Source organism: Haliotis asinina, chromosome 11 (genome assembly GCF_037392515.1).
Source record: "Haliotis asinina isolate JCU_RB_2024 chromosome 11, JCU_Hal_asi_v2, whole genome shotgun sequence".
NCBI lineage: Eukaryota > Metazoa > Mollusca > Gastropoda > Lepetellida > Haliotidae > Haliotis > Haliotis asinina.
In genome coordinates this window covers 27,336,114-27,363,351 of record NC_090290.1, presented here as the reverse complement: position 1 = coordinate 27,363,351, position 27,238 = coordinate 27,336,114, and the positions used below count along the sequence as shown (strand labels likewise).

Sequence of the window (27,238 nt, the reverse complement as noted above, 5' to 3'; positions counted from 1 at the left end):
GACTCTCTGACCGTTGAGGTGAGCGCCCAAACCTTGAAGGGAGGCGTCAACTAAAAGTTCATGGTCGTGTCTCAAGTCTGTCAAAGAGACGCTGATGCAAACGTTCAACTCTTGAGTCCACCATCGCAGATACTAGTGAAGATGGTCTGGTAGAGGGAATTTGACTCGAAGGTTGTCGGCTTGTATGTGCGGGAGAAGAAAGTGCTGCAACAGTCGAAGCATCAGCCGTCCTCTTACCGTCAGGTACTGAGCCGATATGAGAAGGCCTAGCAGCGACTGCCACTCCCTGAGGGACATCGGCTGAGAGAGTCCACGATTGGCAAAGGTAGCTAGCTATCTTTTCCCATCGCGCCGGCGGGATTCTGACATGGTTGGAGCGTGTCAGAAACAGGCCTCCAATGAAAGTCAACTCCTGGTATGGTTCCAGATGGGATTTCTTGCTGTGACAATCCATCCTAGTTGCTCTAGAAGACGTGTGGTAAACACCAGCTGTTTGCATAGCCACTGACGATCAGAATGATTGAGAAGACAGTCGTCGATGTATGGGTCGAAATCTATATTCCGAAGATGGAGAAACTGTGATTGGCATTGTGATATGAGTGGAAATCGGTGAGTAAACCCCGGCTACTGTTGGGGGTCACGCACATCTCCAGAGCATTCTTGTCTAATAAAACCTGAATGCTTACACTTTGGGCTGGAGAGTATTCGCGTGACTGGGGCATCATTGTCAGAGGGGGCAACTCGGTAATGGGGAGCTTGTAACCAGTTCGAAGGATGTTGGTGTCAAATGAATATTCTAGAATTGTCCAGTTTCTCCAAAAGATCCCTAGTCTCCCGCCTACAGGAGTCTGTCGTATCGGGACGACTGGGGGAGGGAGGTCCCAGTAGCACTGGACCAAACTTTCAACGCACTGAGGAGGGGCACTTGCCCCTGCTCCTACTAGGCGTGGTAGGAGGCTCCCGGGAGCGCTCAGGCGCATGGCGCTGTCCATCACTGTCAGGTCTGCCATGGCCGCGTCCCCTGCCAAACGCTTCACGAACTGAGTCTCTTCTCGGAATGTAGCAGTGCTTCCCTTTTCCTCTTGATGCTGCACGGCCTCAAAAAGCACATCTGAGGGCCTCGAAGGTTGATAGCGACACCTCCATGTTGGTCTACTCTGCATGTTGCTTGTGTACCACTGGTATCATGTCATCAAAAAGATAACAGGATGAAAAAGGTGCCCTGAACAGCTTACACTTAAACTCCTCTTGCCGGTTACAGGGGTTGAGGAAACCGGAAAGCCGAACAGCTGTCATCATCGCCAGTGCCGCTTTCAAATGTGCCAGTAGGTCATACAGTACTTTACCCTGCCACTGGAACAACGCCGAGAGATGATCCACGCGAGAGGTGTTCTCTTCAGTAAGGTCCCAGACGGCTGCCAATGCTGCTGATGCTAAAGCTGAAATAGGTTTAAGCATCCTCTTCAACTTGGAGTCAATGGCCAACATTCTGGAGTCTTGGACTCTGTATGAATTCTGTGGAGAACTCGTTAGACGTTTCAACGAATGATCATGAGCTGATCCATTATCAGCGAAGTCCAAACTATGTATTTTATAATCTCCCTTCCTAGATTTCGGAGCCTTGATTGTGGATTGAAGAGGGAGAACTTGGCGAAATCTGCATCCAAGGAAGCAATTGCGTCTGCCACCATCAGATGCGGAGGGATAAGAAGCTCTGGAGAATAATGAATAGCTTTCTCGTCGTCCATACCAGGAGACGGGGAGGGACAGTCGGGAAGTCTGTCAGCAATCCAATCGTACACTGCTGATGAGGGTAGATAAGTATCCCCATCATCCCAGTCAGGAGCATCCTCATTACAGTCTGGTGAGAAAAATCTTTCCTCCATGTCGTCCCAAGAAACACAGTGACTGTGATGATGATGACCAGATGTAGATGTAGACAACCGAGGCTCCATACCAGCACACAAACAAGCATCAGGGGAGCGCGACCTGAGACGCTGCAGTGAACAATGAGTCAGCGGTGAACGATGAGTCAGTGGTGTTCGCGAGCGCGACCGGCGTGGGCGTCTGGCATAAGCCGGTGACCTGGAATGCCTATCCTTATCTGGTGAATGCCAAGGGGAGAGAGATCTGGAGCGTGAGCGATGACGACGACCGCGACGAAGGGCTTCTTAAACGACGATGGGTTCTCGGAGTAGTCAAGCGAGAGCGTCTGTCATGCCGTGAGTGTTCAGCTTCAACACGCCTAGCCTGCTCCTCCATAAGCTGCTGCTGAAGTATCTCTTCCCTAGAGAGTGTAGCAATATATAGACGAACGCTTGGGAACTCTATAGGTTGATAAAGGTGCCAGTATAGGCGTAGGCGCTGACAAAGGAACGGTGGATGAAGGTGTCAACATCAGAATAGGCGTAGGCGTAGGTGCTGTGGACAACAAATCATCCAAGGGCACAGCCACAGGCATCGGCGTCGGATGAGTAGAGCATAGTGTAGCAGTCAACGCCGATGGTGACGCTGGATCAGTACTTGGGTGCAGGAGGGTTCGTAACAACTTCTTGACCTCCAGATGAGCAAGGGCGTCCAGATGAGAAAGGTCGACAAAGGAGTCCGAACAAGGCACCGGGTCCGAGGAGGGCAAAGGAAGCGTCAGCGAAGGTGCTGACATCGGTGCTGGTGAAGGATGGTTATCCGGCGTCCGTGCGAGTGACGATCGTGAACCCAAAGACGAAGCAGGAGAAGACATTTTCCATTTCTTCTTTGCCGACAAGTAGGCCTTGAAATCCTGCACATTAAGAGATGAGCAATGATGGCACTGATCATCAAAAGTACAATTAACTACTGCACAGTCCGGACACCAGGCGTGGGGATCCTTTGCAGACTTCTGCACTTTACAGAGGGTGCAAAACTGCTGAGTCATAATCAAGCTGCAACATGCTGAGAAAACACGTAACTTAAAGATAACCACACCATAAAGCAACTTGTTAGCAAAAAAAACCCCCTAAAGCAGAAAATGGAGTAACACCCCTGCAGAAGAAAATGAACACGCCCTAGCGACGAGACAGCAGAGAGAAACAACCAACATGGCAGCCCCCACTGAAACACAAAAAGCATACAAAAAGCAGCGATAAAAAGGATATAAAGACAAATTACGCAAACAACAACGCACACGGGCAAGGAATAATGGTTAGACACCAAACTAAGCCCATGTGTGCCGGAAGAAACGGGGTAACAACATGTAAAACAGAATATAACATATACACTCGTCAATACATGAGGTAGCCATTCGGTAGAGTGGCGTATCAACGACTGTCTGATCTCTTCTCAGCGATGCTTGAGGTAATATACATAAGCCCTATGGTAAGGTTAGTTAAAAATATAAACTATTTAGAAATAAGGAAAAGCAGTTCTACAGGCAACTCAAGACAAATGGTGTTGATGAGCATGATAAACAGCCTCCCATGGCTGCCAATGAAAGGTTCTGGAAACAGTGTGGTCTATACCCACCGACTGTAACCTGGAGGAACCATGGGTCATTGATTATGACCATGCAATGGATGAGAAATTAACCAGGTCATTTGTTACATCTCACCAGATTGCCTGAAGACTGTTATAAAGAAGTCCAAATCTAATACAGCTCTCGGGCCTGATGGCATTCGAAACCGGTACTGGAAACAGTTTCCCTGTGTCCAAGCACCGCTCCTTCACTGTTTCAATTCTCTTATGGATACAGGTGATGTTCCTCCATGGTTCTGCAAAGGTTGCACAATACTTCTCCCCAAGAAGGGAGGTTTGACAGATCCCAAAAACTTCCGCCCTGTCACATGTTTGAATACTCAATACAAATTATTCCCAGGGTGTTTGATGAACCTTGTGTCATCTTATTGCTCGTCCAATGACATAATTTACAGACAGCAGAAGGGGGCGAGAAAGGAATGTTGGGGGTGCAAAGATCAACTTCTTGTACAGAAAATGATTTTGGAAGAGGCTAAAACGTACCACCGCAACCTCCCCATGTGCTGGAGTGACTACAAAAAGGCATATGACTCTGTCCCTCACGAATGGATTCTGAAGTCTCTTCAGTGTATTGACCTCCCTGAGCTACTACATGATTTACTCAAGTCTTTAATGAGTTGCAACTTGAGATGTATTCGCAAGGGCAGGTGCAGACTTCGGAATCTATTCCAATCAGAAGGGGAATAATTCAGGGGGACTCCTTCAGTCCTTTGCTTGTTTGTCTGTATTTAAATCCTTTGAGTTTTCTGTTCAACAAGGAGGAGGGATAACATCCCAGACCTCCACAGCACTGATACCTAACACCTCTTCCCCATCTTCTCTACATGGATGACATCAAGCTCCTTGTCAAAGGAGATATCAATTTGAAAGAACAGGTTCTCCTTGTAGAGTCCTTTTCTAATGATATTGGCATGACATTTGGACTTGACAAATGTAATACTCTCCATATGAAACATGGCAAGGTAACTAATGACGGATCAGTCAGGTTACAAGGGGGAGGAGTTATTGAGCATCTCATGGAAGATCAGGCCTACACCTATCTTGGAATGCAAGTTCGACAAGCTCCAGAATGCCCAGATTCAAGATAAACTTCGGGCCAAGTATACATCTTGTTTGAAGAAAATCTGGAGCTCCAAGCTAAATGCTCCAAACAAGGTCAAAGCCACTATTTTTGCTGTGCCAGTCCTCTCCTATTCCTTTGGAGTAGTTGATTGGACAAAACAAGACATCCAGAGTCTTGACCGCATGACCAGAAGGATCATGTCTGATAACAGAGCACAAGACCCTTGTTCCCCTCTTGATCGTTTATATATGCCAATCAATTCTGGAGGTCAGGGTTTGATTAATGTGAAAGCCCTTCATGATAGAATTTTATTTTTGTACTTTTGCATATATTTATTTATCAGATGATTCTCTGGTGATGCATGTCAAGACTCATGATGAAAGCAAGGAATTCCACAGCTATTTAAACATGCCTTGAGTCAGTCCTTGGTGGAGAAGCCATCGCATCATGTGTATATGCAGTGTGTGGAACAGAACAGCAATCCAACTGACTCCTTCGCCTGGATGAAGTCGGCTGGTCTCAAATGTGAAACTGAGGGCCTCCTTTTTGCTGCCCAGGACCAGTCACTTCCCACTCGCAATCGCCAGAATGTTATTCTTAAAGAAAATATCAATATGAAATGTCGCCTTTGCAATGAATTTACAGAGACTGTCCAACACCTTGTCAGTGGATGCCCTTCCTTGACAGAAACGGTGTACCTTAAACGACATGATGGCATGGGTCGCTGCTTTTATTATCGTCTCCGCCATGCCTGTGGCTTTGACCCCGAGGTCCATCCATGGTATGACCCTGAACATGTCCAGGGCGTCCTGGATAATGATGCTCTCAAACTTACCTGAAATAGGCCAATATACAGCCTTAGACGAATTCCAGCCAATAAACCTGATCTTGTTCTTTTTGATAAAACCAATGAAATTATTTATATCATTGAATTTTCTGTCCCTTTTGACAGCAATGTGATTGGCAAGATTCAGGAAAAGCATGATAAATATGCGGACCTCGCCTTTAAAATGTCTCGCTTGCATCCCAAGTACACTGTTGTCAGGCTCCCCATTGTTCTCGGTGCCATTGGTTTGGTACCACCTGATCTCTTGGCGAAGATCAGGAGAGTGCCTGGGTTCTCCACTGGGAGCACAGCCCTTCTGACAATCTGGGTAATGCATAATGCAGAAGGCTGCAGTGTTGGGGAGCCTTCATTTTCTCCAGAAAGTCCTTGGTGGGTTTGACTAGGCAGTGTTTCCTGGGAGAAGTCTCATTCGCTGTCTAGGCTGCGTGTAGGGGGGGAGGGGGGGGGAGTGAAGGCCCTGAGCTGATGATGAGCTTTACCAGCCTGACTGTACCGGGATCACCTGAACCCTTTCTGCTGCATTTCTATCTTAATGTGTAAAACATAATAATATGTGCATTTATATTGTGCCAAACTCATAGCACAAACAGTGAAAGCAAGCATATTTGCTTTTAATGTGTTTGATCACAAGATTGAAGCTTTGCAAGGTATAACATCTCCACCTCATAAGTCTTCGGTTCTTGTTCTTCAAGGGATTGTGATCAGTAAACACTTTAGTTGGCAAAGTAGTGGTATCTAGGTACACTTCAAAATGCTGTAAAGCTAACAACCCCCTGCGAAACTCAGTTCATGAGTTCATGAAGTCTTCATGAAGTTCATGAAGACTTCATGAAGAGTTCATGAAGTGTTCATCAACTTTCGCTTTAATCTTCATGAACTTACTTTATGAAGACATACTTCATGAAGACTTCGTCAACTTCATGAAGTAATTTCACACTTCATGAAGTTTTGTTACTTCATGAAGACATATTTCATGAAGAGTTCTTCAACTTCATGAAGTTATTTCACACTTCATGAAGTTATATGTTACTTCATGAAGTTTTTGTTCATGAAGTAAGTCTAATCTTATTCACTACAAATTGCCAGAGTAAACTACATTAAAAAGAAAATACAGAATAAATATTACAAGCTGCAATACTTTTATTCATGTTACATAAGTTGTTATGTAAATGATTACAGATGAGGCATAAACATACTTTCCACATATTTAATTAAGTTGAAATTATCTGTAAATCCTATCTCTCGTGGCATTACTAGTGTTTGTCTAGTAATTTTCGTTGTTGTTTCATAATTTATACAACAAACAATGCATGAAAGAACGCTAAACGATTCTGTGCCTAACAGGAGTTGTTTTAGTAACATAGGGACAGTTCAAGTTAAAACTTACCTTCCTAAAATAGCTGCGTAACCAGTTGGTACTGTGGAAGTTTTCTACTTGTCTTCCTTATTCATATTTACTCCATAAAGTAAAGTTTTCCTGTCAAAATCGTCTCATTTCTTTGAATTTCTCCCGTGATTGCTCACGATCGAACATGCATGCAGATACTTTACTATCGCAAGAACGTCTTCCGCAAAGTTCATAACGAAGCAAAAACATAAAACTGTCAAAAACATTAACAGTCGACTCAGTACTAGAAAAAAAAGAAACGTGGAAAAATATTTTGATATCGCCATGCTTCTGACAGCTTTCATAACCCGCAAGTTGATCTTTTCGTTGAAAACATTCAATGCTCTCGATTTTAGAACACATTCCACTGTCACTCCCTGTCCAGCACGATATGACCCTAAAACTACGTCAGTTTAGACTAATGAAATAAAATTTATGACCAGGGACATGTGCATAATAAACTATTCTTCCAAGTTATGATCGACAACGGAACGTGAACTCAGAACATGTTTTTATGGGATCCCCGCTATTGACAATAATACGACATGTATATTGACAAGTTCTAATTTCGATATTGATACCTAAATATTGTAATTCTTGCCATTATTTGTTCATAAGACGAGAAATTATACACTGTCGGTATGATGGAGTAACTTTCGCGCCAAAACTGCTCCGCCCTTCGTTCTTCCGAAATCTATTGCGACTTTAAGAACGGATAACAATAATCATCCATCTTATTTTATTTATAGACACGATTTATTCCTGATCTAAGCTTTATATTTACACTTAATTTTTCTTTTCTATCAAAAAATGTCTTTACTTCAAACTTGCAACATTCTATACGGAAAGACGCGACCGTTTCCCGGCATGACGCCATTGCTGCTGTCTTCGAGCGCGAGAGCGAGGCAGAAGGCGCCAAATGCAACTTCGCCAACAGACAACGATTCAGGCGATGAATATCACTAATGAATTTGCGATTCGCGCATTTCGTGGATAATACAACGATGGATATGTCAAGAACTGACTCAAGATAAAGGAAACGACTAGATTAACTGCCTATGGATGCATCCCAAGGTGATTTCCATGAGCGGTACGTAAATAACAACAATTTTGAAATTATTTTGAGTGCCGGAATATGCATAAACAAACATTGGTGAAGGGATAAGTAACTCTCTTTGAGGAGAATGACAGAAACATTTATTAAACATATAGCAGTGTATCAAGTGTTGTTTTTACACAGTGTATGTCTCTTAGTCTCAGAAGGAAAATCAGTAATGTGTACGGAATGATAATGTGAACTTTGTGTACGATGGGACTTACACAGGGGCATGTAACGCTGGTGACTTAAATCTGAGCACATGCAGATGGTGTCAGAGTTCAAGGTGCTAGTTTGGTGCTAAGTTTGTTTGGTTTAGATTATAAACAACAAAATAAATTCAAATGAAAAGGGAGATAATTGCTATAGGCACTTTCAGGGATGTTTCATTTTCTCTCTGTCGTTTTTGTATTCAGTTTTGGAATAATTACCGATTGTAAATTAAAAGTGAATGTGCCACAATGTTTAGTCATCTATTTGAGTTGGAAATAGGTTCAGTTACATGAAGATACGTTTTTCTATGCACATATTTCAGAATATGTTTGATTATGAATGTAGACTAGTGATTTAGAAGCCAGTTTTGTTACTTGATATGCACTCTTTGTATTAAAAAAATAATTTAAGGTCATCAGTGTAAAATTAAATTATTAAATTATTTAAAATAGTTTAATCAATCAGGTGAAAAATTATCTGAAACAAGTTATACATACTTAACATTTTGAGCAATTTTTTTTTTTTTAAACAACAAAGTTTCAGTATTTGCTTTAGACTCTTTGAAATGGAAAGACTATGATTAAATGTTGTTGGTTGCAATGTTTTTCAGATTTCCACTGGGCAATTCTGAGGAAATGGGGGCGATTCTGCAAATTTTGAAACACAAAGATGAAGTTCTCCTCGATGATTATATTCCTGAGCCAAAGTGTTCACTCTCGCACTGAAGACTTGGGTTTGATTCGTAACATGAGTACAATGTATGTAGCCCTTCTCTTGGGTTCCTTGTTGTGATATTGCTGGAACTCAACTCACTCAGTCACTAACCATTCTTAAACCAATGTGGGCATCTTCAGTGATGTTACCGCTGCTCTTCCTGAAGGTTCTTCCATCCTGTGTCTTCTGAGATAAATTGTGATGCCCCATGTACAACTTCCAGGTAGATGATTATAGGCCCTGTTGTAAATTCTCTGTTGGTTGTGACTCTCATTGTCTACTTAAAAACATATAGTCTGAAGGGATTACACTTTCTGAAATTGTATATTACAATCTACTGCATGAAATGGTGTTCCTAATGAGTTCATTTTCCTGGATACAGACTGATTGACATCCAAGCTGTAGTAAAGATAGAACAAGTAAATATGGATGACAGCTTCTTTAATTCTAGAGCACAATGTTTGGATACAGGTTCTTGTGTTGTTTTTAAATAATTAATTAGAATTTTCTGCTGAAGATTTGAATAAAAAGGAAATCCCATCAAAATCTAGTTTTCTGTTTGTGTCCTCTTTGCTGCTTGATATTTAATTTATGTTACATCTATTGGTGATGAATTTATATGTTGCCTGCCAGCTTGCATGGCATGGTCAGATTATGTGACTTGTGTTGCAGAAAAAGGCCGAAAAAGCTCTTCAGGAAGTCTTCATGAACAGTTCAGGGGGGTCTTAATGAACTCTTCAGGAAGTATCTTCATGAACTCTTCAGGAAGTATCTTCATGAACTCTTCATGAAGTATCTTCATGAAGTATCTTCATGAACTCTTCATGAAGTATCTTCATGAAGTATCTTCATGAAGTATCTTCATGAATTCTTCATGAAGTAGATGTCTCATTTAATGTTCATGAATTCTTCATGAAGTTTTCATGAATTCTTCATGAAGAAACTTCATGAAGTCTTCATGAAGAATTCATGATCCTTACGCAAGGGAAAAGACCCAATGTCTCTTTCTCAATGGTTGAATAATTTCTTTGGTGCTTGTCAAATTTCTTTGACAAACAACAAACTTGATGTTCAAACAGGACTGTCAATGAGCCATTGTTCTTCTAAATGTTTCAGTGGCCCATGCACACTGTTACGAAATACAAGCTCAAAGGGGCTAAACCCTAAACTTTCTTTAACTGACTCCATGATAGCAAATAACAACAAATGCTCACCCTCATCCCAATCTTTCTCTGTCTCAAAACAATAAGTCTTGATCATACTCTTCAAAGTTAGATGAAATCTCTGTAAAGCTCCCTGAGAGTCTGGATGATGAGCACTAGACTAAACTTGCTTAATACCTACCTGGTACATGACTTGTTGAAACACCTCAGACATAAAGTTTGAGCCCTGAATCAGACTGAACAACATCTGACAAAGCAACTAAGGTGAAAAACTTGATCAAACCTGTGACTATCACAGGAGCAACAATCCTACATAGTGGAATTGCTTCAGGAAATCTGGTAGAAGCACACGATTGTGAGCAAATACTGATTACCAGACTCAGTCTTAGGTAGAAGACCAACAGAATCAATAATGACTCTACTGAAAGGTTCCTCAAAAGCCGGTATAGGTTTCAAGGGAGAAGAAGGAATTTTCTGATTTGGTTTTTCAACAATCTGGCATGCATGGCAGGTATGCCAAAATTTTCTCCAACATTTTGTTTACACCCATATGACATGGGACTTTCATGTGCCAATGAAAGTACATGCTTTCGAAATACTTTTGGTACAATTTGATGATACAATTTCCACTCATCCTCCTATATTTCCTCATCAGAACACCATCCTTGTAGTAATAACAAACTGGAACCTTGGTAAACTCCTCAAAAGAAACAGCCTTACTAGCCAACTTCTGTACTTCAACATCCGCACCCTGCACACAAATACTGCTATCTGGAAAGAATGTAATCCCCACCTGACAAACTATCAGACTTACCAAAAGGACCTGAAGAGCTACTACTCTTTGAAGGTAAGTCATCTGTTTCTACCTCACACAAAGAATGATTCATGAAAGAACCTGACAAATCATAAATGGAATCATTCAGCAAAGAAGTCTTGGAAGAAATGCCTTTCGACATTTGAATTGTCACTGCACAAGAAGGAAAAAATACCTGGAAATTCATCCTCCAACTTTTCTGTACTAACTGAACTCTCTGGCGAAACAGTGACAATTGGATCAGCACTAACTGAGGCCCCAATAAGATCATTACAGATAAACAAATCGACATCCGGAACTTTGAAAGAGTCAAGAACACCAACTTTCAAATCACCTGAAATCATATTTGAGTGAGTGAGTTTAGTTTTATGCCACACTCAGCAATATTCCAGCTAATCGAGTCTGGACCAGAAAATCCAGTGATCAACAACATGAGCATCGATCTGCGCAACTGGGAACCGATGAAAAGTGTCAACCAAGTCAGCGAGCTTGACCACCCAATCCCGTTAGTCGTCATTTATGGCAAGCATGTGTTGCTGAAGGCCTATCCTACCCCAGGACCTTCACAGGTCTGAAATCATATTTGAAGTCAAATTCACAAATTGGAGAGAAGCAGAAGAACTGCCACCTTACACCCTGAAACGAAACATCTGACTTTGCTGAAGACTCATCAGAAAAAGGCAAAATATCCTTCAAAATCAGAGACTGAAGAGCATCAGTATCCCTCAAGATAATAACGGCCCATGGGGTAGAACTATCTCCCATAAGAGACACAGAACCCATAGAAACAGTAGGCAAAAACCCCCTCCATCATACAGAATCTGGGGACTTACTCTCACAATCAAAACTCTCCTCAGAACCATCTGGAAAGAAAGGCTTAGGTGCAATGGATACAAAAGCAATTTGGGGAACCTGTAGCCTGCTTTCTGCACTGGAGTTTGTAACATGCAGAAATCACATGACCTGGCTCATTACAATATGCACAAACAGGATCAGAACTACTCTTAGGCTTAGACTGAAGAGCATTTGACTGCTTGTACTAGAATTTTGAACCTGTTCTAACACCACTGTAATCTGAATGTCCTGAAGTCTTACCCGAGTAAAAGCCCTTTTGGCCAGAAACCTTTGTATTACACACAGATCTAAAAGAGCTCTTGTGAGACAAACAATAATCATCTGCCAACATTGCTGCCTTATGTAAGTCATCAGCCTTTTGTTCATCCAAATAAGTCTAAGTCACTGCATGAAATCTTCCATGAAAACTGTCTCAAACCATCAAAATCTGTGACATACTTAGACCCACACCACCTATCAAACAATGTTTCCTTTTCGCTAGCAAACTCTACTAAAGTCTCATTGTCCCTTTTGTGAGCATTTCTGGACTTTCTGATGCTAAGCCTCATTCACTAACTCATAAGCTTTCAAAAGTGTACTCTTAACAAGATCATAATCTGAGCCTTGCTGTACCGACAAGGCTGAATAAGCATCCTGAGCTTTTACCCTTCAAAACAGTCTGCAATAGCATAGTCCATGACTCCCTAGGTCACTTGAGATTTTCAGCAACCTTTTCAAAATGTAGAAATATAATATTTGTAATATAATATTTGTAATATAATATTTGTAATATAATATTTGTAATATAAAATAATGTAATATTTGTCTACTTCTTTCTCATTACCTGTCTTGGGGGTACCAGTCTAGCATGCCTTGCCACATCAAAAGAAGAAGAATCCGAGGGTTGAGATGACTTTTTCTAGCTTTTTCAGTTCAATTTCTAATCTTTCTAATTGTATGTCCTTTCTTTCTCTTTTTCTTTCAATTTCTTTCTCCATTTTAAACTTTCTCATTTCCATCGTTTCAGTTCCAATTTGTTCATCTCCAACTGGTCTGAACATTCCTCCTTAACCATTTCTAAAACGTCATGTCCAAAAACTCCCTCGTCAACAAAGTGATTCAAAACAACTTTCAAAATCTGAGATTTCCTCATTACACATTTGACATCAAGTTTGAAATGTGACGAAATTTTCAATAAATCTGACTTTCACAATTCACTGAATGTCTCAGGGTCAGGGGACTTAAGAAACTTTTCAAGTTTAAATACCATCTTGCTGGTTCCACAATTAACTTGTTGCAAAATTGCAAGAATTTGGAAAAAGTTTCACAAATGGTCTCAATTGTCAAATGATTTCTAACCTCTTTTGAAGTTAAAAATTTGCTGTAAGAAATCCCCTCAGAACCAGCAAAATATAACACTGACAAGTCTAAAATTTTCAATAATTTTGCATGGAGCTAAAACAAGGGTAAGTTACAAAAAGGTTCACAAGAATGGTTTCACATACAACACAACTGATTCAATTCTAAAGCAATGGGTCAAAATATATTGTCAACTCACTCTTGATGTGAGAGTGAGAAACAGTTATGCAGAATGTAACATAGCGAGCGGGCAGGCAGTGGTTATGTCTCGTTGAGTTTTGCTTTTAGTTCCTACTATTACATTTTTATACTTATCCATCTTTGACCACCCATGTTGAATGCGTTTAGGTATGAGGTGTTGTCGGAGCAATAGCTTATGTTTTTAGTAAAAGATTGTCACTGCAGAAAAGTGTCACAAGTCATGCCCCTGGAGGTTGTTTACATCTGAACATCGAAGTCGTGCCGATGAATCTTTTTTAAGTATCAAAATGTAATAGTAAGAACTAAAAACAAAACTCAGTGAGATGGGTGCTTCTTCCAACGACGCCATGTTTTGCTGTGTGAGTTTCGCTCGCGACTGAAAAATCTCCGAAGATGTCCGAGTGTGTTTCCAGTATTACTGACATTGCTTCCGATAGGGGCGTTTTGTTTCTGTTATTACCGCTAAACTACCAATATCGCTGCAATTGTTTCAGACAGACAGGCAGACATGAAGGTGTCCTCATTTTATGATGGTGTGGGGAATTGTTCTGCCAGTTACAAAACAAGTGTGGGGAAATGTCAAGATAGGGAAATGTCATGTGGGGTATTATCCTGATGGGGAGATGTCTGCACACCTGTAATGTTTGTGCATGCATTCACATCTGTACTCTTATGAACCTCATTTGCCTTCAGAATATATATTGGCATGCCTATCTTTTGGGGGCCAAGCGTCTGTGGTGATTCAACTGCAAGTTGATATAATACAATAAATAATTCATTATCATCTCACTTCGTGAATTCCTGTAATATACATGTAGTTTGATTTGGATATTCATTTATATAAAGGTGAAGATTATAATTTCAAGTACAGCAAACCATTATGCTGTGTGCGTAAATCGTATATGAAAATGAACACTGTGTCTACTCTATGGTTGGATTTCAATTGCTTTGTTTTACTTAGCGAAAAACACTAAAATGTGTTTTTGATTTCTGAGGAAAAATCTACTCCTATCTGTCTCATGTGTATATTTCATGCATCATTTCCTCTGCTTGTGTGTGTGTGTTTTTATGGTACACTTCCTGTTACATGATAGCTAGAGTTGATAAAGTCCACACCCAGCATATTGACTGATCAAAAATATAGTCAATATTCAATCCAAATATTGTTACCTTGTTACCTTGTTCAAGGGAAGTATCCATCAATAGCCACAAAAACAAGTGACATATAATTTATCTGCAGATTTCCCAAGTGATGTGTCTTTTAACTGTATAATATATGAAAACGTGATGTATCGTTTCAGGTTTTTCACATTGCTGTATAGTTTCATTGGTCACTCAAGATAGCACACCTGGCAACTAACTGCATAATGTGTGTCACTCTTTTCAAAAGTAATTTAGTTAGCCAATAATAATCAACGTACTGGTGGTTAATCCTTTGAAAGAAGGGTGTTGTTTATACATAGACACAATAATAACAGAGTGTATTCAGAATAGATTAGTAAATGTACTTACGTAAACACCATCTTTTGACAAATTCTCATTTAAATCCGCATAAAAGTAATTAATCAATCAGTGTGTTATCGGTTAATCCTTTGATCGATCAAGACACAAGAAATGCCAAATGGGCACATTTGTCGGGTAATCTAAGTGGCGTTACCACTAATCATACCTGTTATAAATTCATTAACTGAGCATCAAGTGAATGATGACAAATAACGTGTAGGTTTATATTACCTAACATGGATTACAACCTAGTGACACCAAGTGATTTTGACAGAATCGTCTATGATAACAAGGGTTGAAACTAGGCAAAGCAGGAGAAAAAATATATGATAGTAGATTGTGAGAACATATAGCTTTCATTTTTCACAACAGCTGTCGCGATTTCAGGTTTGTGCAAACCTGTAAATGAAATAGTTTACCACCTGAAATGTAGATGAATTCTGCTACCTACTATTACGTCATGGAGTTGCGCCGCTCTGATTCGTTGAAATTTGGTTGAGAATTGGGCACTGTTGTCAAAAAGGTTGCTTTTAAGGTAATTAAAGATTGAAATGAGCGGTTTGAATGACAGGGTTTCATTTATAACAATGTCAATGAGTGATTTATGTATTTGCACCCCCTAGTGTATATGTGATCCTTAAAGAGTTTGGAGAGGTATGTTTTTACATGGTTGATACAAGTCAAAATCATTTCTATAGTCAGCGCACCAGATAATTTTTCAAGATTTGGATATTTATTCCCATGTTTGTTTATGTTTGAGTAGTTGCATTTTTTTAGGAGTAACTTGCATTTTGTATACTCACACTAGTAAAAGGAACTGAGTACTGTTACACAAAGTTTCTTATGCTTATTGGGTACTTAACTCTTCTAAATATGTAAATTGGGTCCTTAACTCTTCTAAACATATACAGTCGTGCCTTGTTTATCCGAACACTAGTCCTTTTACTGAAATTTTCCGGGTAAGCAAATTTTCGGATATCTGAATCACGGACCATATGTACAAAGAAACGTACAAAGAAACGAACATAGTAGGCATCAGACATAATCTTTATTGATTACACATAAACAAATATCAGTGCATACAATGCCTCATACCTGTTCACGCAGTTATGCTCGCTTGAAGAAATCAGTCATAGCTTTTAGCACTGGCTGTGTAGTAAAGCGAGAGGACTTCCGCCGGTCAGTTCTCCACTGTCAACATTCACAAGCTCATTGGCATAGTTGCATCTTGTGCATAGGATCGTAGTGCATTGAGAAGTTTCGACAAGGCCATGTCTTCTTGTGGGTCCTCATTTGATTGGACAATATCCTCATGATGAAAGCAGTTAGCAATTGTCTTTTTCCTCACATCTGTCCAGGCTTACTTGATCATCCAGATTAATTAATTATAGTGACCCACAAATTGACACCCCTCAAAATTAACACCTTGTTACTCAGAGGTAGTTAATCTTCTCACGCTGCAAAGACTGCCAACTTCATTGTTATGGCGCGTGAGGCCCCCAGTAATTATGTGTGTAAACATGCAGGTGCTCAACCATCTGGATATGCGAGACAAAAAATGCACATAATTTAGTGTTTTGTATGTGAAAATGACCGTATGGTTACAGAAACTGGATTTCCGGAATTTTCGTTTGGAAGGTGATATCTGAGGTTTGGATAAACGTGGCATGACTGTAAATATAAATGCATCTCAATAGACTAAAAGTTTTTAGTAACTGTCATATTGCCAAACATTTGCCCGCCATTTCTAAATAGGAAGGAAGTCATGTGACTATTAGGGTAAGTCTGGACAGTGGCTTTGGCTATAATAGCATATGTATATATAAGTATCACATACCATTAGATAATGTAGAGCTTGTGCGCCATGACGAATCAGTGGCGCAGGGGCAGGTCTAACTTAGACTCTGTTAACCACTAGGCTACCATACTGCCCCTTGATCCTCATAAACAGGGTAACAAAAGTTGTCACGCCATTTCACACAAATATTCAGCTGATGGCATGTTTCCATGATGAACTTATCTTCTATAGGCTAGAATGATGTTCGTATGATTAATCAAGAAAAAGAGTCATCAGAAGATGACATATACCCCCCATCCTGGGCCCCATATATTTGAAAGAACAAATCATCTGAAGTTACTTCAAGTCCAGCCTGATAGTTTTTGACACTAATTCCAAATTGTTTCCATGGAAATCACGAAAAATATAAATGTTAAAAATCTGTAAAATGCACAAAAAAGGCAGTTCTTAAAGAAGTGCATAAATCTGCCAAGTTCTGTTGAAAGATACTGAATGGTTTTCGAGTTGTCCTCCAGAAACAAAAGCAAACTCTAGCTCTTGTGACTAAGTCTGAAACGTTTCCATGGAAACCAAGAAAAGTAACACGATTCATCAGAAATAGACGGCAAAAAGGGTATCTCAGCCAACAATCCTGTCATTGAGTCCTTGCGGTTGGAAAGTATGGAGCTCAAAAATCCACAATAATTTAAGAGACCATCTTTTCTTGAGTCTGAACTTTCTCTGAGTTGTGTGATGATGTCAAATTTTAGATCACTCTTGCCATGATGTTCCTGTTTGTCACCCTGTGAGTGATATCAGCATACTGTTCTTTTTGTTTCACCAATGTATTGTTTCTTGCAGCGTTTGCAAGTGAGGTATACTAAATTCTGAGACTGGCATGTGTAGCTACTTTTATTGGAGACCTTTTTTGTGACTGAACTTGTGAAAGTGTACATTGCAAATTTTGCAGTTTTCTCTGTCACACGCGTTATCAACAAAGTTGATGATTTGGCCTTTGATCTGTGATGATTGTCTGCGATAGGTCAGATTGTCTCTAACTAAGTGATCCTTTAGGGTTTTATTTCTCCAGTAGGAAGCAATATGTGGTGAAGTAAAAATGGCTTGACAGATGTCTGAGACAACAGGTGCCAATGTTTTTTGACAAAGGCATCCAGTTCCATGTTCATGGGATTATAGTTGCTAACTAGAACTAATCTATTGTTTTTGTTTGGTTCTACCATTTTAGTAGATAACACAGAGTTTCTGTCTTCTGAGTCAGACCTGCTTTTGTTTTGTTGCATATATTTCCTTGAATAACCTCGTTTGAGGTATTGGTTAATGAGGTTGAGGCTATGTTTCTCAAATTCCTCTGGTATTAAAGAAATGCATTTCAGTCTCTGGATTTGACTGAAAGGGCCTTTCAGTCTGATATGTCTAGGGTGACATGATGTATACAACAGATATGAGTATTTCGGTGGGTTTATATTTGCAGATCTTTATTGAATGATACCCATGTGTCTAAGGACGAGACTCTCTCTCTAGAGAATTCAGCTGTGAATTTAATAGTGGAGTGTGAACTATTAAGGTAATTAAGGAAGGATTCTAGTCATTGTTGCTCCAGTGTCTTTATCATGAAGATATCACCAATAAACCATACATAGATGTAGGGTTTGTTGGTGTGTTGTGCTGGTCTTTTTCTTCTAGTTCACTCATAAATCTGTTGGTGTATGAGGGTGCTAGTTTAGTTCCCACTGCAGTACCGCCAACTTGAAGGTAGTGAGTACCATTAAAGATAAAATTGTTTTTGTGCAGGACCATTCTTAAAATGAAGAATGCCTGTAAGGCTGATTAGTCAGTCAGGTTTGAACCATCTCATCACTTGGGCTACTGCCTTGCAGTTCTTTACCATTTGGAATGTTTGTGTCAAGAGAAGTGACACCCACAGTAACCAAGAGGGTGCCTGGGTTGGCCGGAAGATTAGAGGATTATCTCTGAAAGAAATGTGTTATGAGGGGATGTCAACAAGTTTTGAGCCTTGATCATTTTTCATACCCAGGTGTCACAGCCTATGGTACGACATTGAACCTTGGGGTGTAGCTGATGTGATATATAAGCTTTGGTATTCTACTCACAGAAGTTATTGAACAGCTCACATTGACAGAAAGAGATCCCCCTCACGGCAATGAAAATGAATAAAATTGAGTATAGAGCAGTAATTAAGGTTTTAGTTCTTGAAGGAAACTCGGTGAAGAACACTGAAGAAAGGCTTTCAGCAGTTTATGGGAAATCTTCCCCTTCATCTGCTACCATCAAACGATGGGTCAATGAATTTAAGCATGGTAGAGAGAGTCTTGAAGATGACCCCCGTCCAGGTCTCCCAACAACAAGCACTAGTCAGGAAAACATTGACAGAGTGCATAGACTAGTGCTGGAAAATCGTCAAATCACACTCCACGAGTTAGAGGAGACCAAAGGCATTTCACACGGATCCATCGAGACAATTCTTCATGAACATCTCATCATGTCTAAGGTGTGCGCAAGATGGGTGCCAAGAATGCTTACAGATGAAATGAAGCAAACAAGGGTCACCATAAGCAACTCCATGCTATCCAGATACAACAAGAATCCAGAAGATTTTCACTTTAGGCTAGTAACCTGTGATGAAACCTGGATCCACCAGAGCAAACAAGAATCCATGGAATGGAAACATGTCACTTCTCCCAGGACCAAAAAGTTCAAAACCTCCAGATCAGTGCAGAAGGTAATGGCGACAGTCTTCTGGGATAGCAAAGGCGTCAATCACATAGATTACTTACCAAAAGGAAGAACAATGATTGGGGAATATTACGCTAACTTGTTGAGGCAAGTTCGACAGTCAATCAAGGAGAAGCGCAGGGGCAAGATCAGACGTGGTATTCTTCTACATCAAGACAATGCTCCAGTACACACCTCTCGCGTTGCAGCCGCTGCTGTCCAGGAATGCGGGTGCGAAATCTTGCCGCATCCCCCCTACTCTCCAGACCTGGCACCAAGTGATTACCATCTGTTCCCAAATCTCAAGAAACACTTGCGTGGTCGTAGATTTCAGGATGATAATGAGCTTATTGCTGCTACTTAGGCTTGGTTTGAGGACCAAAATGGCACCTTCTACAGAGATGGTATCAGCGACTGGCAGAAAAGATGGAACAAGTGTCTTGACTCACAAATGGACTATGTTGAAAAATAAATGTGGTTCATATCAATATTTTGTGTTTTTCTATGCAAGGCTCAAAACTTATTGACATCCCCTCGTAAGTACCTGATGAACCTGCTATACTCTTTGGCGAAATGTTTGATGTGTTTGTTCACAAAACTACTGATTTTTCCGATAGGTAGATATTTCCTACTTCAGGAAATGACAGGGTAGGGTCATTGTATAACTTGCAATACAACTTGATGTCAGTAAGTTGTCTTTAAGCTTCCTTGATATAGTCCTCTGTGTTTTGTATTACTACAGCTGAGTCTTTGTCAGCCTCTTTAATGATAATCACATTATTGTTTTCAAGCCGTTCCATGGCAGTGAGTCATTCCATGTGAAATTCTGGTGTTTGAATTTTGTATCTTTGAGTTTAATGAAATCATTTGTGACTGCTTTAACTCATTAAACCCGAGAGCCACTTCACTGCTCAATACCTGGAACCCCATGCTGATTGCCTGACTGGCTGTGGTGAGACTAATTAGGGCTATTCATGCCTGATATCCCTGGCAGGTTTCGGAGATTACAGGAAACTGTCTCATCATACGAGCAAGTCCTGATTGTTTAATTGTTTAATTGCGATGTAAAGGTATATGTTGAAAGAAAGCAGGAGGGAACACATGTCATATATGTAACGTTTTACATATTTTAATAGACTTTCTCTTGTAGACTTTTGGTGGCATGTACATACAAATTTTCTTAACATATGTATGGTTTTTGTTAATGTAAGACATGAGACATACTTAAACAAATTGTCCCTCTCATATCATTGTGTGAGGTGAAATTGTTCGAAATATCTATGTCAATGGCAGTGAAAAAGAATTTACGCACATGCCTACTAAGCTTCTATGAAAGAAGCGTTTTCGCAGATATGTTGCTAGTGTATACTGAATATTTTAAGGTAAGTACTAATAAGCTAGTGTGTGACTTACATGGAGCAGATTCACAGTTTGTCAATTTGATTCATCTAGATTTAACGCAGAAAATATATGTTATCACATGAACATACATGTATACATATTGTATAATGCTATTCCTTGCACATACATAAGACAAAGGGTCGTGGGATCGGAATCATCAAAGTTCCCGAATATGAAGTTTTGTATCTCAACTGTTCAATATTGTGGCTGATTTGCTATCTATGACCAATCGTATCATGAGATACCTGTCACATAGGAAATGACAGGTGATGGGGCATGGGCTAAATTTCAGAAGAGCACTTTGGTCACTAGACAGCTTGGATACAGATTGACTATTGGTTAGATCGTTGACCAATCTATAAGCTGGATTTCGGCTTTATCAACTCTAGCTATCATGAAAAAGTTTGTGTATCGTGAACATACACAATCGTAAGGATGCCTGCAATGTACACGTAGGACTTACAAGCACTTTGACAAGTTGATTTTTCTTGTAGCTCTCAATGCGCTACAATCCGACTATTTTTACCCCGGATAACCCAATCCAGACCACTGAGCAGAGATAGCATTTATTTGCATATACATTTTGCGCACACTACTTGTACATCAAAAACATAATGGCTTGCTGAACATTTCATTACATAATCTGCACATTGTTATGAATAAATATCATAATTCAAGTACATATATTACAGAATTCAAAAAAGTTACACGATATGTGTTTATTGTGATGTAAACATTTGTAGTTGAATCTCTCCAATTATTTATGAAGATGGGCATACTTACATTTGTTTTGAAAGCAAACAAGGTTCAGAGGAGAACGGGCATGATTTTGAGGTTGAAAGAGGTGTTCATATATCTCATTTAGTGCTGTCTGACTGAATGATTATACACATCAATTCCATAACTGATAATTATTGTCCTCCTTTTATTAATGATGGATCTGATACACGTGATCATTACACTGGATAAGATAATTACAGAGATCAAATACAAACGTTTCTTACACAATGCTTATGTAAATTGCATTGAAAAATCACATTTCAAATCGACATGAAACAACTTGAACAAAATGCTCCAATTACCATGGTATGGTTTATGTGTACTATATATGTATATTATCAGTAGATGCAAGAGTTATCACTTCATATTTGATTATATATTATTGTCAATAGTCGCAAATGAGTTAGGTCTAAATTAGTAACTTGGTTTATTTCAAATCTACACAAACATGGGTGTAATACTGTATTGCTATTTATGTCTACGATTCATTATATGAACTATGACAATGAATGAATGAATGATTCAATTTAGAAGAAGGTTTTGTAACCTTGTCATCGTTAATTCAATCAATGTGCAAACACAGTATCGTAGTATTTACTCCCAATGACGAGTAACAAACGCTCAGCTTCTGTAACAACATCTCATAATCCCCTTTCTCGCACACGTGTTCATTTGCCTGATTAAGAACCTGACATTGCAAGCAATTGTTATCAAAACACATTAATACCGTATATTACCACGTATAAGCCGAATTTTGAGGACAAAAAAGGGCAGTCTGTAGAAGGGGTTCGGCTTATCAATAAGATATAATTTTAAGAAAGTATTTTTCAGGTCGTCAGGTCCCTGTCACGAAGAGCGGACAGATTAGCGGTACTTCCCTTTTCGTTTAAAGCTTCGTCAACATGGTGTATCTGATTCATGGAGAGGAGGGATTTGACCCTGAGACAAAGGACACACATTGCTCAGAAACTGCCAGACCAAGTGAGCACAAAAGTGGACCTATTTCACGCTTTTGTGATCAAGGAAAGGAAGCCTGTCAATTATGATATGTCACAGACGGAAACATGGATGAGACGCCTCTTAGTTTCGATATGCCAGGTTCAAGGACTGTCGATGTCAAGGGATCAAGGACAGTGTCTGTGAAGATGACAGGGAATGAGAAACAACATTTCACGGTGGTGCTCTCCTGTATGGCAGATGAGACAACGTTGAAACCAATGATTGTGTTCAAGTGGAAGACATTGCCAAAGGAAAAGTTTCCTACAGGTGTCATAGTCACAGTTCACCCCAAGGGATGGATGGACGAGTCTCTTGTTAACAAATGGATAGAAGATGTGTGGTGTACGAGACCAGGGGCACTGATGAGGTGCAACTCGTTACTTGTTTGGGACATGTTTAGGGCGCATTTGTGTCCTTCTATGAAGAAGAAGTTAGTCGAGAAAAAAAGACCAGGCCGTTATTCCGGGTGGCTGCACGTCTCTGCTCCAACCACTAGATGTTTCTCTGAACAAGCCATTCGAAGTGAATGCAAGAAAGAAGTGGTTTGATTGGATGATCAATGGAGAACACACCAACACCAAGTCAAATGCAATGAGGAGGGCTCCCCTAAGCGAAGTGGTGAGGTGGGTTAAATAATCGTGGCAGGAAATACCAACAGCCATGATTGTAAATTCCTTTTTGAAGTGTGGAATCTCAAATAAGATGGACGGATCAGAGGATGATGCATTATTTGACGAGTTCCTGACGCCCGAACAGAGAAAGGAAGATGAAGATGTGCTTGTGTGTGACAGTCTGCAGGACTATTACGATGACTTGACAAATGAGTCAGCATGGAAAGAACTGGCTGGCGAGGACAGCGAAACCGAATTCGAGGGTTTCACAGCCAATGATTTGTAAATATTGTGGACTTACATGATGATTTGTGAATATTGTGGACTTATATGAATTGATACATGGACACAACGGCTAAAAATGTTTATAATTGTGCATAATTGCAATACATATTATTTATTTATGTAAATATGCTTCACTAAATGCAATTTGAGACAGAAATAATAAGTTTAGAATCCAAAATTGACTTCAGTGTTTATTTCCTGTGGGTACTTTTAGTCTTGGGTTCACATTTCTATACTCATCGATTTGACAAAATGGCGTCCTGTCGTAAATGCATGCAGCGATCGTAGGGATATAAAAGGAAAACAAACACAGGTTTTCAGAATATACCGGTAATCTCTATTGTGTATGGCAGTACTTTCACTAAACTTACTTACGTTTTTATGCCCAAGATTTCGCAGCTCTGGTCTCTGTTGATGCAAGCAGTGATCGTTGGGATCGTTGGGATCGTTGACATATAAAGTAAAACAAACAAAGGTTTCCAATCTTTATTCCCATCAAACACACCGGGTGTGTCCCGATGTCCAAGATGTCTCTGGTCGTGGTCTCTGGCCATAGTGGGGGCTCGGCTTATGTATGAGAGATATGATCTTGGCATTGATTTTGAAGGTCAAGTTGGGGGGTAGGCTTATTCACGGGGTCGGCTTATACGCTGAATGAGAGGTGCTTTTTATTACCCTCAATACACGGCTCTTGCTGTGAGAAGCTAATTAATTTGCTGCACATACGCGTCTCTTGGCCTTAATGAGTTAAAGAATGATTCCAGACTGTGGTTGTTACTATATGGTGGGTTCCAGTTGCTTTTTGGTCCGAATTTTCTGTCAAGTTCAGAAAATGTGTAGACATCTTGTGAGTCATGAAAGAAATGCTCTTTTCTCATTTTCCTGAAGAAGGCCTTCAGGTCTGAGAATCTTTAATGTCTGCTGCCATGTAATGGTGTGGAACAAATGGTTAAACCTTTATTGAGTAGGCTTAACTCATCAGGGCTTAGCTGGTAATCAGATAGATTAACAACAAAGTTGTCTTTATACAGCTTATGCAGTTAATTTACACGACAACTGTTATTCAAATGGAGTTTTGAAATCCTATAACAAAGGTTAGTGTTCAGAGAAGCAGCATCAGTGGTTGACGGAATCCTTGACTGGATTTCCTTGACAGATTTTTCAATACTATCCAGTTGGGAGTTTTGGTGTTGAATGCGTGCTTAGTGAATTAAGTGCACATGCTTTTAGAACTTGGGCTCTGGCCATTGCAAGCTCAAAAGGGTAGGTGGCTTGAATATGTGCACGCTGGTCACAAATTAGGAATTATGACTCCTTGGAGACACGTTTCCAGAAAGTCAATATGCAGGCTGCTCTGGTGTTGGTGTTTCTCAGGTCCCTATAGATTAACATAAGGGAGTCTGGTAATTTGACTGCTTTTCACTTGGTCGTTCTGTGGAGGCGGCCGCCTCAAACTCGAAAGTTGGTTGTCTTCATTTGGCCTCAGGCTGGTTAGGTTGCCATACCTATTCCTCGATGGAGATACAAGAGAATGAACTCTCCGATATGATCAGTGTACATCTTGCTTGTGTAGCAGGGAGGGAAAAATGACAATAACAAGGACTACACAAGACCTGATCAGCATTGAGTGTCCCTTGGTGACCCATTTTGTACAGGTTGTACTCATCAGACAAAGATCCTGTGAGTAAGTGTGCCTTTATATAGGATAAATCTCGGTGGCAGTGGTTGTTTGTGATGTCACAAGGCGTTTCCGGATTTACTACCATATTTGGTTTAAAACTATCATGGACTGGGGAGGTACCACCAGACCGGAAACCGAGTTAACTGGCATGAAGTATTAGTGAATTTGGATTATCTGAATGTATTAATCCTTCCAGATGTATTTTGAATTGCTTGGATGTGAGTTATTAGTCCTTTTATTACACTGGCTTTAAGAGGCTAAATCATTATTTAGATATGGCTGTAGCTTTCCAATATTATGGAGTTGGTAAGTGGCTGTTTGGCACATTAAGGCCATTTCAAGTTTCACTCAAGAATGCAGGTGAACCTTGTTTGATGACCTTGAGGTCAAACCTTAGAGCTCTAATTAAGCTTTTTTGTTTATTCATTAAAGGGACATATCGGGGTGGAAGTTGAATGTCTATGGAATGAGTGATCCACTGACCCTGAACCTGATCCAGAAGAATGAATCACAACAAATGCTTGTCTGGCAGAGTACTGACTGTTCATGTTCAATATAAGGAACAAATCTGACTTCTCCAGTATGTGGGACGGGGGCAGATCCAATTAGCCTGTGTGTTGCACCTGAGAAGAGTGCACCTGGGAAGACTGGTAATTTGTAGAAAAGTAGTTTTGGACCTAAGATATAAAAACACACATCTCTGTCAACTGTGTCAGTCAAACATGTTGCTATGAAAATGGAAAAAATAAAATTTCTAGCAATCTCTATATAGATAAAGATACCATCAGACAATCTGGTGTCTTTGTATGCAAAGTTTAGTGGACGAGTTCCTATATCTTTCGAAGAAATCATTATGGACAGAAGAAAATAGACAGATAGACTGATTACTCTATCATCCCCCCATACATCAATATGGGTGGTAACAGAAACAGTTGTTGTATACCTTCCTGCAGAATGTGACCACAGAATACACCAAAAACCCAACCAGACATCTTGGTTGGTAACTTCAAAATGCTACCAGCCCCAAAATGGATTTAATCAGACCAGACAGCAATAATTCACTCAGATGTATAAAAAATCTAAAATTTGGACTAGTTGTAAATTTAGACCATCCATCAGAATCTAGCCACGTCTAAGGCAGTTTTGGGGCCTTATATATATATACCTGAAGTGTGCTTCTCAGTATATATCAGGTCATCTCTTGTTTTCCCAAAATAACCGCATTTCAGGTTTTAGCTTTGGAGGGACAGGTTTTACTTTTCGCTAGAAAGACCACTTCCCAGGTTTTACTTTTCCTAGCTATTTTTTAACATAAACAGTAAAATGTTACATAAGTGTTTGAAATTAATTGAAAAATATCATTCATGATTAATCTCAAAGTTCAAACGCTTTCCCAAGCGAGATTGGAATGGCAAATCTCAGATTTGCAGGCAGACCCTCTACCACACGGCCACTGGGCCGCTGAAGGTGGTGGGGTTAAATTATTTACTTATAGTTACTGTCATTAAATTGACTTTACATGCGCTTCACTTATGTAGCTTCATAAAATTATCATCTACATTGTAATTACCCATCACTGAAGGTATATATATGTTAGAGAAAACACTTCTCCTCAGTTTTGGTAGACAATGTAAAACCATTGGGGTTGGGAAATCCCTCCCCCTCTGGTTTTACATTGTCAACCTAAACCTCGGAGGCAGATTTCTCCCATACTTCATATGCTGGTTGAACCTTACATTTACACATTGCATGTATGAAACATAACAGATTCCAAAATAAATCAAGATGACATTTCAACCTTTTTAACGATTGTTTTCATTTGTTTAGTATGAAAAGTCTGTGTGAGGTGCAAAAATTTCAAAAGGCTACAATATGGCTCACCTCAGCATATCTGAAGAAGAGGTAAAGGATCTGCCACAGGAAAATGACTGGACACAACAGAAAGTTACACACACCAAGCCACAGAATCTTTGAAGCCAAGCTGGAACATAACATAAAGACAACATGAATAACACATGATTAGGAAACTGACAAATTCATGGAAATACCAATTGATAACATTTTCTGCATGAACATTCATCTTACTGGCACATACTGATACTCATAACAATAAATGTCATTTCCTGCAATTACAGAGTTTCGACTAATCTCTGCAAGTAGACATGAGAATTTCACATCTGGCATCTGGCATGAGACATCCGCCAGTTACAGTCTTGGATGTAAAAGGTAAGCATGGTCACAGTCAG

The 27,238-nt window shown here is 39.9% G+C and overlaps 1 protein-coding gene across 1 annotated transcript in view; it reads right to left on the bottom strand.

Moving 5' to 3' along the window:
• Positions 1 to 27,238, bottom strand: part of LOC137256621 (autophagy-related protein 9A-like) — a 335,545-nt gene that overhangs the window by 166,925 nt on the left and 141,382 nt on the right. Inside the window, exon 10 of the mRNA XM_067794505.1 lies at positions 26,874 to 26,973. Within this exon, the coding sequence (XP_067650606.1) occupies positions 26,874 to 26,973 (100 nt within the window). The remainder of the gene's footprint in view (positions 1 to 26,873; positions 26,974 to 27,238) is intronic.